General features: G+C 48.9%; 1 protein-coding gene across 5 annotated transcripts in view; it reads left to right on the top strand.

Annotated features, from left to right (window-relative positions):
* BCAS3 (BCAS3 microtubule associated cell migration factor) overlaps positions 1–12,806 on the top strand; it is a 538,487-nt gene that overhangs the window by 116,794 nt on the left and 408,887 nt on the right. For all 5 annotated transcript variants that reach the window (XM_063146608.1, XM_063146612.1, XM_063146611.1 and 2 more), the window contains one exon: positions 921–1,014. In XM_063146608.1, the coding sequence (XP_063002678.1) occupies positions 921–1,014 (94 nt within the window). The remainder of the gene's footprint in view (positions 1–920; positions 1,015–12,806) is intronic.

The raw sequence follows: 12,806 nt of genomic DNA on the forward strand, positions 1-12,806 counted from the left end.
ACTGTCCACCCCCCGCCCTGCTGCTTGAGCACTAAATGGCCCTAAGTGGGCAACCGTTTCTTTTATCTCTGTGTTCTAAAAGGTTTCCCTGAGAACGTAGACATGCTGTTTATTCTCAGATGGTTGACGCTGGGTGAAGATGCTGTGCTTTTGTATTTGTAGTTATTTACCAGCGTTGGGAAGAGCTTTAAGAAAGAGCGTACTGATGCCGAGGGTAGCATGAGCCTGGAGATGCAGTCCGTGACCAGAACTAGACAACTGAGTTCTGTTTTAGACAACCCAAAATAAAAATAAAACCAGCCAGAACTTTAAAGGAGCTGTCCAAGGTGCTGAACCCTAACCCCCCCAGCAAGTTCAGGACTTTGGATTACTCCTTTAGAGTTCTGGCTGGTTCTGATTGAAACCGGGAATGGGTTCACAGCCCCACTGAAATTGGAGCCACCAGCCTCCGCCGCTCCCCTATTGAGTTCCACCTTCTCCCCTTGTAACATGTGTAGTTACATGAAGGCATGATGTGACGGCGTCACATTCCACGTTCCCCCATCCCGTGCTCAGCATTATTGAGCCCCACTGGGAGGAGAGCTGGGGAAATGCACAGTGTGGATTTGATGGGTAATGTTAGGTCTCGTTCTGCCTCCAGTGGAAGACGTTTGGGGGGTTGGGGAAGGGGGATCCCTTGCTAGCAAGAGGAAGCCTGGTGTAAAACGGCAACCTGGTGCCATCTAGATGTTTTAGACTACAACTCCAGTTCTTCCATGGTCATGCTGGCTGGAGTGTTGAAGCACAGATCGGGGAAGCTGTTGTCAAAGATGCCATTTTTCTTACGCCTTTTGATTCTGTCAAGTGCGTCTTTAACGAGCGCTTCCGAATGCTCAGGCTGTGGATGTTACCTTCCTTCCCTTCTCTCTCCTACGACGCAGGTGCTCGTGTCTGAGGACTCGGACAGCGACGGCATCGTAGCTCACTTCCCCGCCCACGAGAAGCCCATCTGTTGTATGTCTTTCAACCCGAGTGGTAAGTGTCTCTGCTGCCACATCTTCTGTGTCAGTGGTCTTCAGCTGGTGGGTCGCGACCCACAAGTGGGTCATGAGATCGGTCCAGATGGGTCACGGCAAAGCCGTTGCCGCCATGTTGGGCACGGAGAAAATTGTGGAAGTGGGTCCCCTGTTGCAGGTTGGGAGTCTGAGATGAGTCTTGGGTCTGGACCAGTTGAGGACTACTGTGCTATGTCATTACACTTGCTAAAAACACTGGGGCTCCTTTCCGCTGCTGGGACTCTTGACATGATCTCGTTTCTGTGATCTTAAGTATGCGTGGTGATTTCCGCATATTAGTGGCCAAAGCCCCGAACATGGTATGCGTTGGAATTAGGGCTGTGCGAGCCTTGGGCCTCGGATTCGGAAATCCAGATCACCACGGCCGTTTTATGGTGGAACCACCATTCTAAGACGGAACCGCCATTTTAACTTGCAGCCCTAAGTCACCATAAAGAAGAAACAGCCTACAACTCCCAGTGTGCACTGCCTGGGAGGGCCGAACCTACCAGAGCTCAGGAACAGTGGGCAGTTGTGTCCTCTCTGCTGCCGCCACTGCAGTCAGCCCCCCGGCAGCATGATCGTCTGTCCATCAGTGCAATTGAGGATAATCCAGTCACTGGAGGGGTCGCTCCGAGTATCCTGGATTGCACCAGCGGGTGGGCGATTGTACCGGCAGCAGTGGGGTGAACCTGAGTGCCCTCTGTTCCTGGGTGCCGGTAGGTTCAGCCTTCCCAGGCCACACATGGCCTAAGGCTGTGCGTTAAAATAGTGGTTCCGTCATAAAATGGCCGTCGTGATTCGGATTTCCGAATCTGAGGCCCGAGGCTTGCACAGCCCTAGTTGGAATTGGACTCAGGAGGTCTGAGCTGAAGTCCCGACTCAGTCGCCAAGTTACTGGAGACCTAGTGGTTAGCAGACGTAACCCTTAGTCGTGGGTAAGGCCGTGGCAGGTGGTGGGAAGGAGAGAGAAATTCTCCCGGAAGAGGGAGGCCGCCAGCCTGCTCTCAGCCCCGTAACCACGCTTCGAGATTGGGAGCATTACATCTGCCCAAGGGTCAAGATGTTTCAACCAATACCTTTAGGAAATGGGCATTAATGCATCTGAAAAGTCAGGTAATAGAAGGTTTCCTCATCCGTTGTATTTCCAACGAAAAACGGAGGCTTCCCCTCCCTACCCCACGCGGCGCGCAAAGGCGATTTGATTTCTTGAGGTTTGTGCAAATATTCTCCTAGAGTTGATGCCACTTATCCCTTTGCACTTCACGCTTAACCTGGAGATGTGACTCGGATTTCTTTCTTAGCCTACTTTCTCAGTCCAGGGTCAGGGGGTGGTGGTGGTAGAAGGGGGAGGAAGTTTTCTGAAAACGATCTTTAAAGCCTCAAAGAACGGCACCTTTGCCCTTCTCCTTCCTACCCTCCGCTGAAGAAGGCTTGTGGGCAGAGCGAACGCATCCTGTCCATGCAATCTTGCCCAGTCGCCAGGGTAACTTGTTTATGATCCTTCCTACGACAGAGTAATAACTTTTTGATTGACTGCGCGGCGGTCAGCGAAAAGGGGCCGGGGAAAGATCAAGAGCTTCCGCTTGCCCAAATTAATGAGTTCTAAAGTGAATTAAAATGCCTTGAAGAGGTTTGGGATGAAATCACATTTCAAAGAACGAAAAACGGAATGCGTGTCCTATCTCCTGTTTGCCGTGGCCGGTCGGACTTACGCTTGACAGCCCATCTGTTATGTCAGAACTCCTTAAGAACTGCACATGGTTCAGAGCTCCGTTGCTCTTAACTGCTTTTGACGCCGGGGGAGGGGGGGGGGAAGAAAGCAGTATTTTATCATAGCATTTGGAGGTTTTGCGCCGGCGTTGCCCGTTCCCGGTGCCTGCCGGCGGCGCCGCGGTTCTCAAACTGGGATGTGGACCTTCGAAGTTCAGTCTTGCAAATAAGCTCACAAAAAGTGAAAATTAATGCTCGCCTCCCCCCAACTGCTACTTTGCTTGCTTGTCAACAACGCATAGCCATGCTAGTCACTTGTGGCGCATCGACATCCCGAAAGGGGAAGAAAAATCAAACCATCTATTTCCCAGTTTGCAAAAAAGCCTGGTCGCCTGGAAGTGATTCTTGTTCGCCCCAGGTGACCAAGAGGCAAGTGGGCCGTTTACAACGCTGGTGTGTAGCGTGTTGCTAAAGCAAGCGTGACCTCCTCTGCCACCCATTTTTGGCGTATCGTGACCGACTCAAGAGAAGGGGCTATCAACATCGTCTTCGAACCGTCAGAGAGCTTCAGCTATGGGGCGGTATAGAAATATACGAAATTAAGTGAAAGAAATCCTCTCTCCTCCTTGGAATAGGGGGAGCTTTCTCATAGCCCCACCCAGTTGTTAAACAGATGGGCAGCGCTGTGTGACAGTCAATACAGCAACTTGGTTTGGGTTGGCTTTTGTTTCCAATGGGAGTAGCGATCCCTAACTGTGTTTAATGTGATTTTTTGGGGGGAATATTTATGCATTTAAAGTATGCATAAAGATCCTCAGCAAAAAAAAATGGCGCTGGGAGCATCCAACATGCAATCAGTAATACAGGACGGTCTTTGGCCACAATCTAAAATGATGTGCCACAAAGGAAGAGGGAGACGATGTGACACACAGCTTGGGACCAGGATACCCGAGAGAGCGCTTTCTCCTTTACCAGCCTGCCCAATCACTGAGGTCGTCGGAGGGCACGCTCCTGGTGGTTCCACATGGACCTTTGGCCCGACTGGAATCCACCAGGAGAAGAGCCTTTCGTGTGGTGGCCCCTTCTCTACGGAACTCCCTGCCCCTGGAGGTCAGGCAGGCCCTAACACTAGGCTGCTTCTGGCGCCTCTTGAAAACAACTGTGTTTCAAGAAGCCTTCCTCAACTGACCAGCCACCATTTTTCCGGTTCCTTCACTTTTAAGTTGAACAATTTTAATTTGCTTATTTCATCTTTCCCCCTCTCTTTTACTGTTTATACCGCTCTAGATTCTGTGTTAGGTAACTGATCAGTATATAAGTATTGTCAATCAATCAATCAATATGGAGAGGAACTAGCTCCGTTTTTCCCTCCCTTTGCCCTCAGTACAGCCTGCTGCAATGGCTGCTGCTGTTCACACTTGAAGGAGGAGGAGATTTAACTTCCTTCTAAACCCGTGCACAAGCCAGAGGAGCGCAGAGGCGCCTGAGGGCAAATTGAAACACCCCATGGTCTCCTCTGTACAGGGTGGATATGTTGTTGTCGGCATTGTCGGCAGGCCTCATGTACCCATAAGAATTTAAGAAGAGTCCTGATAGTTCTGATCAGACTAGATCAGATCTACTCCAATACTCTGTTCCCACAGTGGCCAACAAGCCATCGACCAGGGATGAACAAGCAGGACATGGTGCAACAGCACCCTCCCGCCCATGTTCCCCAGCAACTGGTGCACCCAGGCTTATTGCCTCGAGTACTGGAGATAGCACACAACCATCAGGGCTAGTAGCCATCGATAGCCTTCGCCTCCAGGAATTTATCCAACACACTGGTCACCTAATTGCATTCGTCTGCGCTACGGTGAAATTGACTGTATTTTGATAAAAAAAAAATACAATCGTTATTTCTAAATTTGCATCTATACATATAAATGGGCATGTGGGAATTTTATGCAGATTAGTACCCCCTCTTTTTTTTTAGCAGTGCCTTTCTTCATTTCAGGCGATTTGTAAATTACCTCCCTACTTTGACTGTATTCCCCCCAGCTGTCTCCCGGTCCCCGTCCACACCACACACTGGCCGTGTTCAGAAGACACTTTAAACCAGCCTTCCTCAACCTGGGGTGCTCCAGATGTGTTGGACTACAACTCCCAGAATGCCCCAGCCAGCTGGCTGGGGCATTCTGGGAGATGCAGTCCAACACATCTGGAGCGCCCCAGGTTGAGGCAAAAAACCTTCTTCACCGTGGTTAAAGCTGGGGTTTAAGATGTCTTCTGAATGGGGCCACCAGCTTTTACCTTCCCCCAGGCCACCCATTGAGTCTCAAGGTGATTTGGATCGTGATGGATGATGCCTGACCCATGTCCAAATCCCACAGGGGACTTATTCTCCCATTAAAAGTTTCATTAGGAGGGATTAAGCCCAGAATCAAACCCCCCCCCTTATTTAAAAAGGTCTAAACAGTTTACAAACATCACGGATGATACAGTGACCCTGATAAAAACACGTCTGACCCGTAAATGTATATCCGCAAGTGCTCGTCAGCCAAAGGCGCCTCCGAGTTACAGTTTGGGAGGTCGATAGAGACGGAAGGAATCTACACCATCGGGGCCTGGATGATTAAGATGTTTATGAATTGGCCTCCAAGCTCTTAATGTTGTCCATGACGCTCTGCCAGGAATTCTAAGTGTGTGTAATCTTGATAACAAGAGGAGGAGGGAAAGGATTAAATGGTGATCCAGTAGAATCAATTGCTCCGTCTTAAGCCAGACTAGACTAAACTGGCGATTTGTCTAGACTCTGGTCCACAGGAGCCGGGCGGGCGACTCCGGCGTTATTGAGCGTACGTTCTTAAAGACATCTTCCAATTTCGGTTGGGATCGAGCAAGCTGCTGAGCTAATAACTCCCAAAGTTATTAAACTAATTATGCCTGTCCCATCTGTTTCCACCAAAAGTGGCTTAGTAAGACCTTGGTTTTTAAGTGGCCTGCAAGGTCTGAGGTGTGCTGGGAAATCCCCCCACAGTTCCACTGATTTCCATGTCGGCGGAGGGCCTCCCTAAGAAGACACACACCCACACACCGGGAGTGGCACTGAGAAGGCCTGCCCCAAACGCTGGGACTCCTCACCCAAATAATGCTGCCGTTGTTGTTTGCACAGAGCCAAAGTCAGAAGGAGCATGAGAAAGTTCTCACGTGGCTCACCTCGGTCCAGGTAACGGCTCTCCTCTGAGAGGCGCCATGTCGAATGACACCCAGGTTTCCATATCCAGTGTTAGGCATAAATTCCATCTTGGAGGGTCAGGCATTAAGCCCAAAGCAGAGCAGAAGTTTGAAGCTTGAGGAATCAGGCCTTGGTTGCTGGTCAGGAGAGGCTGTTTGTACCAGCAGCTGCTGGCTCATCAACTAAGGGCTTAAGTGCCACTGGACCCCAGCTTTACCTAGGTTGGCCTAGCGATGGCTTAAACCAGGGCTCAATCCTGGCAAACCTTCATGACTTGTAGAGGAGGTCCACTTCCTTCAAGAGACAGACACTGAGCCACCCAACAGGCCCAGCATGTCAAATGTGCGATCTTCAGTGGAACTGGAGGCCTGATTCCTCTTGTCAGGATCAAGAGCATGGCCTGATAAAGAGACCCGCCTTTGCTTCTGGGACACCTCTGACCTGGCTCATTGGGTGAAAGCTTGGTGAGGTGATGCTTCCCCTGACTCCGGTGGGCTCAGAGGAGCCTCCTCCTCCTAAGATGAGACTTGTACACACCCAGCTCAGACCCCATCTCTAGTTGACCCAAGACAGCTTTTGCCCTGGGTTTCACTTGTCTTAGTCTTGCGGAATAAGGCGGGGCAAGAGAAGAACAGAGAGCTCTGTTGGGAAGGGAACTCAACGATAAGGCACCTGCTTTGCATGCAACAGGTTTCAGGTTCTATCACCACTTCAGTCTGCCACAAGGGAATAACGATACTGTCCTACTTGGCCGTCGGTTTCCAGGTTTTCTGGAGAGAAAATATTTGAAGCCGTCCTGACGGTTGTGTCGCTGTAGGCGTGCCGTGGATCAGTTTCGGTACAACGTTGCTAGCAAAAGTGTATACCGAGGGGCGGGACATGTTTGAAATCTGCCCTTTTGAGCTCGGAATCTTCACACATGCAGATCGGTCAAGCAGCGGGCAGTGATTGGGGTATTGGCTGGTGATGTCACAATGGGCCGAAACTTTACCTGGCGAGAGCCTTGCCCTTGCTGCTGCTCTTCAGGCCTTTGCTCAGCGCGTGGGGCTGATTTCCCCAGAGCAAACGGCATGGGTTCCCCAAACACACACTCTCATGTCTTCATAGGGATTACTCTTGTATATTGTAACATTGGAAGTTTTACTTCTGCGTCGGAAACTATATCTGAAGATGTGGCCCTGACTCACGCACCTCACGCAACAGGGATTAGCCTTCCCTCCGTATCATTTGCCCCGCCACCCATTTTGTTTTGTTTTGTAAAAGCCCTTTCTTCGCCGGCCTGATTCCTTGGGTCTTGCAAGGTTTATATTGACCTGGGTGCCTAGCGTTTATGAATAGACCGCACTGAAGCCTGTTTATATAATGCCATTAGCACTTAGCTGTTAGCAATTATACAGGCCCTGCAAAACTATTTTCATAGGCTGTATAATAGGGCTCTTAAAAGCAGTACAGCTACTTGTTAAAAAAAGGTATTCCAGTGTGTTTTGAGGAGTCCATAAAACACGGGCATAAAGGCGACCTTTTTATGCCTGACATGCAGAGAGCCGGGGCGGTGCAGCGGCCGGGAGTATCAGACGCAAAGTCTTGCCTCCCCTGCGGGCTAAGTGACCCTTGGGGAGGCTGCTCTTCTCTCGGCCTCTCGTCTGCAATCTGGGGTTAATTAGCGCCGGCCTACTTTAAAGGGCTGATGGGAAGATGACTGAGAAATGCTTAGAGTGCTTTGAACCCCCTTCATATTGGGCAGTATGCTTAAATTTGCCTAGAATAGCAGAGTTGGAAGGGGCCTACAAGGCCATCAAGTCCAACCCCCTGCTCAATGCAGGAATCCATCCTAAAACATCCCTGACAAATGGTTGTCCAGCTGCCTCTTGAAGGCCTCTAGTGTGGGAGAGCCCACCACCTCCCTAGGTCACTGGTTCCATTGTTGTACTGCTCTAACAGTCAGGAAGTTTTTCCTGACGTCCAGCTGGAATCTGGCTTCCTTTAACTTGAGCCCCTTATTCCATGTCCTGCACTTCTTCCTTGCGTCCCTCCGTTTGCTGTGAGAACGAGATTGTGCACAAATGTGGCCCCATTTTTATTTTATTTATTTTATTTTTATTTATTACATTTTTATACCGCCCAATAGCCGAAGCTCTCTGGGCGGTTCACAAAAGTTAAAACCATAATAAAACAACCAACATGTTAAAAGCACAATTACAAAATACAGTATAAAAAGCACAACCAAGATAAAACCACGCAACAAAATTGATATAAGATTAAAATATAGAGTTAAAACAGTGAAATTTAAATTTAAGTTAAAATTAAGTGATTAAAATACTGAGCGAATAAAAAGGTCTTCAGCTGGCGATGAAAGGAGTACAGTGTAGGCGCCAGGCGGACCTCTCTGGGGAGCTCATTCCACAACCGGGGTGCCACAGCGGAGAAAGCCCTGCTCCTAGTGGCCACCTGCCTCACTTCCTTTGGCAGGGGCTCACGGAGAAGGGCCCCTGTAGATGATCTTAAGGTCCGGGCAGGGACATATGGGAGGAGGCGTTCCTTCAAATAACCTGGCCCCAAGCCGTTTAGGGCTTTCAATGTCAATACCAGCACTTTGAATCGGGCCCGGACCTGGACTGGCAGCCAATGAAGTTGGAAAAGGACTGGCGTAATGTGATCCACATTTTGTTTTGTGGGTGACGGCGGGGTGGATGGGTGGTGGATCGCGCTTGACGCAGCCCTGCAGCTGGCTTCCAGGAGCGCCGCTCTCTTCATAGACGTGGCCCTGATCAGCTTCCAAGGCACTGCGGGGCTTCTCAGAACGCCGTTGAAAAGTTCTGGAACTAAAAAGGAGACGATGGCTGGGAGGTTAGAATCGGGGCTCCCCAGCCTTTTCTTTTCTGGACGATGGACACGTTGGGAATTTTTGGAGCGTGTCGTGGGAACTCGGACAAAATGGCTGCTGTGGTAGGTGTGGCTGGGCGCAACACACCCGTGTCCCAGAAGGCCGAGGGGTGAGGCGAAAAGGAACATAACTTGAACAAGGATTTAAATACAGGGCCTGGGAGTGGAGATGGGAGACTGAGCTCCAAAGCACAAAACCCACTGTTTTCTGCTCCAACACTCATTTCGCAGCAGGGAAATTGATGAGGTCCGGAGACCGGTAATCTGGCCAAGAAACCCAGTCCAAGGCAGTAGTGGGCTGTGTGAGCTTCAAATGTTAAATCACATATTTTCCCTCCACAAAGCACAATAAAATACCCATTCCACAAAGGCCAACTAGCAATGCTCAGAGGCGCACGCACGGATGGCCAACCCCCGCCTCCCTGCCTCCGTCCCTCCTTGGATGCTCCCTCCCTTTCCCTTTTCTCTGGGCACGTTTCTGGGCACCTGCCATTTTCCATTTCATTGTCGAAGAACGCCCCTGGGGACGGCGTTCCTGGAAATAAAGATGGCGCCGGAGGCTGGCGCTTCGCTTCGCAGCGCTCCGGCCTTGCAAGGAAAACTTTTTTAAAAACATTATTTAAAAAAAATAATGCTCAGAAGGGGGCAGGAAACTTGATGGGCGCTATGGGATATGGGGGACCCCAGGCTTGGGTGGATGGACGGACGGATGGTTGTTGATAGAGGACCAGACAAGATGGGGGATACTTGGCTCAGAAATACTACAAACGAGAAGGATCTTGGAATTGTTGTAGATCGCAAGCTGAATATGAGCCAACAGTGCGATATGGCTACAAGAAAGGCAAATGCTATTTTGGGCTGCATTCATAGAAGTATAGCTTCCAAATCACGTGAGGTACTGGTTCCTCTCTATTCGGCCCTGGTTAGGCCTCATCTAGAGTATTGCGTCCAGTTCTGGGCTCCACAATTCAAGAAGGACACAGACAAGCTGGAGCGTGTTCAGAGAAGGGCAACCGGGATGATCAGGGGTCTGGAAACAAAGCCCTATGAAGAGAGACTGAAAGAACTGAGCATGTTTAGCCTGGAGAAGAGAAGACGGAGGGGAGACATGAGAGCACTCTTCAAATACTTAAAAGGTTGTCCCACAGAGGAGGGCCAGGATCTCTTCTCGATCCTCCCAGAGTGCAGGACATGGAATAACGGGCTCAAGTGACAGGAAGCCAGATTCTGTCTGGACATCAGGAAAAACTTCCTGTTAGAGCAGTATGACAATGGAACCAGTTACCTAGGAGGATTGTGGGCTCTCCCACCCTAGAGGCCTTCAAGAGGCAGCTGGACAACCATCTGTCAGGGATGCTTTAAGGTGGATTCCAGCACTGAGCAGGGGGTTGGACTGGATGGCCTTTTAGGCCCCTTCCAACTCTACTATTCTATGATTCTATGATTGGTACTGGGCTGCCCTTTGAAAAGATGTCTTGCATCCGAGAGCTGCCATTTAAATTTCCCACAAGGCTCTGGGGTGACGCTACATCAAAGGCATTGTGGGAGATTAAAATGGGAGGTTCCCACAGAGGGGAGTCCACAAGGGGGCACTTTTCTCTTAAGCGCCCCCCCCCAAAAAAAACCTGGGCTGGTTCAATCCTTCTGGAAACAGAGGCCCGCCCTGATAGATGCTCCTTTTTTTGAAAAGAAATGCTGCAAACCGAATGTGAGCAGCGCGGAAACGAGTCGGAGAAGGGTGAGCACGGCTCTCTCTGCGCCGCTTGGCATGCGAACGTGCAGTGTATGGGATCTATTCATAGAAGCCAAAATTAAAGGATACTGTTAAACATGCTGTTGTGAACCAGCCAGTCCGACAGCTGCGTTGAGTTTGTTTTTCAATTTCCCACTCCCTTTCTTGTTTATTAGCTGTGACTCTGAGGTCAGAATTAAAACAAACATTTTAATGGCAGCCTTTAACAACATTGGCAGCGGGCACCCCTGGCTCGGCGCTGTGATCTGGACTGGGGACCGTATGGGTGGCGCGGGACAAGCCCCTCCAGACTTTAAGTGCTGTTGCAACTGGAGAAACCTCCTCTCACTGCCCACCCCCCACCCCCGGTACAGCCCTTGTAAATCACGTAACTGATAAGAATCGTGCAATCTGGACTTTTCGGTTATGTTAGAGGAACTGGCTACCCTTTTTTTAAATTATTTTTTGGAGGGGGCCCCAGGAGGGGAAAAATAAATGTGGATGTGAACTTAAATATATAAAAAAGAACTTACACATTTCCATGGCTTTGCTTTGACAGATCCCAAAGATTTGCAGCTCTTGTAAGTTGATTAAAACTGAGGTTGAATGTAGGTTATGCGCGCTTGCTCCTGAAAGTTGATACTATTATTATTATTTATTTATATAGCACCATCAATGTACATGGTGCTATACAGAGTAAAACAGTAAATAGCAAGACTCTGCCGCATAGGCTTACAATCTAATAAAATCATAGTAAAACAATAAGGAGGGGAAGAGAATGCAAGCAGGCACAGGGTAGGGTAAAATTAACAGTATAAAGCCTGCACAACGTCAAGTTTTAAAAGCTTTAGGAAAAAGAAAAGTTTTTAGCTGAGCTTTAAAAGCTGCGGTTGAACTTGTAGTTCTCAAATGTTCTGGAAGAGCATTCCAGGCGTAAGGGGCAGCAGAAGAAAATGGACGGAGCCGAGCAAGGGAAGTAGAGGCCCTTGGGCAGGCGAGAAACATGGCATCAGAGGAGCAAAGAGCACGAGCGGGGCAATAGTGTGAGATGAGAGAGGAGAGATAGGAAGGAGCACGTACTGCTGTTTCTATTTGTGCATTGACAGAACTTTGTACTCAGTAGCAAGGGGCAGAAATATTTCCCTCCAACCTTTAATTGTGAAAATGTTAACTTTTTTTTTTTTAAAAAAAATCCCATCTTGCTCCCTTTGTTCCGCCCTTTTTACAAACCCCTCCCCATTGCTGTGCCGTTGTCTTTCTGGATTAGTCGCATGGGTGTTCCTAACTAAACATAGTGACCAGGATGACAATTTATTTATTTATTTAGAATATTTATATACCGCTCTCCATTGAAAAATTTCAGAGCAGTGTACAAGGTAAAATGAAAATAAAAACAGAATAAAACAGTGAAAACAAAAAATTAAAAAGAAGCAAAAACAGAAGTCCAAGGCTGCATGTTAAAGGAAGGCTTCTTGGAATAAAGATGTTTTCAGGAGGCGCCGAAAGGAGTACAAGGTTGGCGCCTGCCTGACCTCCAGAGGCAGGGAGTTCCACAGGAGGGGCGCCACCACGCTGAAGGCTCTTCCCCTGGTGGATTCCAATCGGAGGATGGATCTAGGTGGAACCAGCAGGAGCAGGCCCTCGGATGACCTCAGTGACCGGGCAGGTTTGTAGGGGAGAAGGCACTCTCTCAGGTATCCTGGTCCCAAGTTGTTTAGGGCTTTGTACACAAGTACAAGAACCTTCAACCTGACAATTGAGCTATGTGCAGCCGTTATTGACGGTAAACAAAGTCAACTGAGAGTGAGGGCAGTGCTTACAAACAAAGTCAATTGGGAGTGAGGGCTGTGCTTCTAGAATTGGACGTTTAAACACTTTTGAAACAATATTTATTAGTGGGGGGGAATGAATTGCCCCAATCTGAGGGTGTCTATCTCTGGCTGATGTTTTTAAATCATTAATTCTGGATAAGAGTGGTAGACAATGGATTTGAATCAATCTCTTTAGCTGAAAACAAATCTAAGTTTAGGCTGCAATTCCTAATCCATTAAAGCTACCTAATGGCCACAGTTGCTTCAGCATTTCTCCTGCAGAAACTCCATTGAAATGGATAGGAGCTGCACATTCATTTGGAAATTACTATAGGAGGTACCGTGCCCTGAAAAAATATGGATGATTCTTGTAAATTGGCCTCATTTTGCAACATTGACAACGTAATCCTATACAT

This window comes from Elgaria multicarinata, chromosome 22 (assembly GCF_023053635.1).
Source record: "Elgaria multicarinata webbii isolate HBS135686 ecotype San Diego chromosome 22, rElgMul1.1.pri, whole genome shotgun sequence".
Classification (NCBI taxonomy): domain Eukaryota; kingdom Metazoa; phylum Chordata; class Lepidosauria; order Squamata; family Anguidae; genus Elgaria; species Elgaria multicarinata.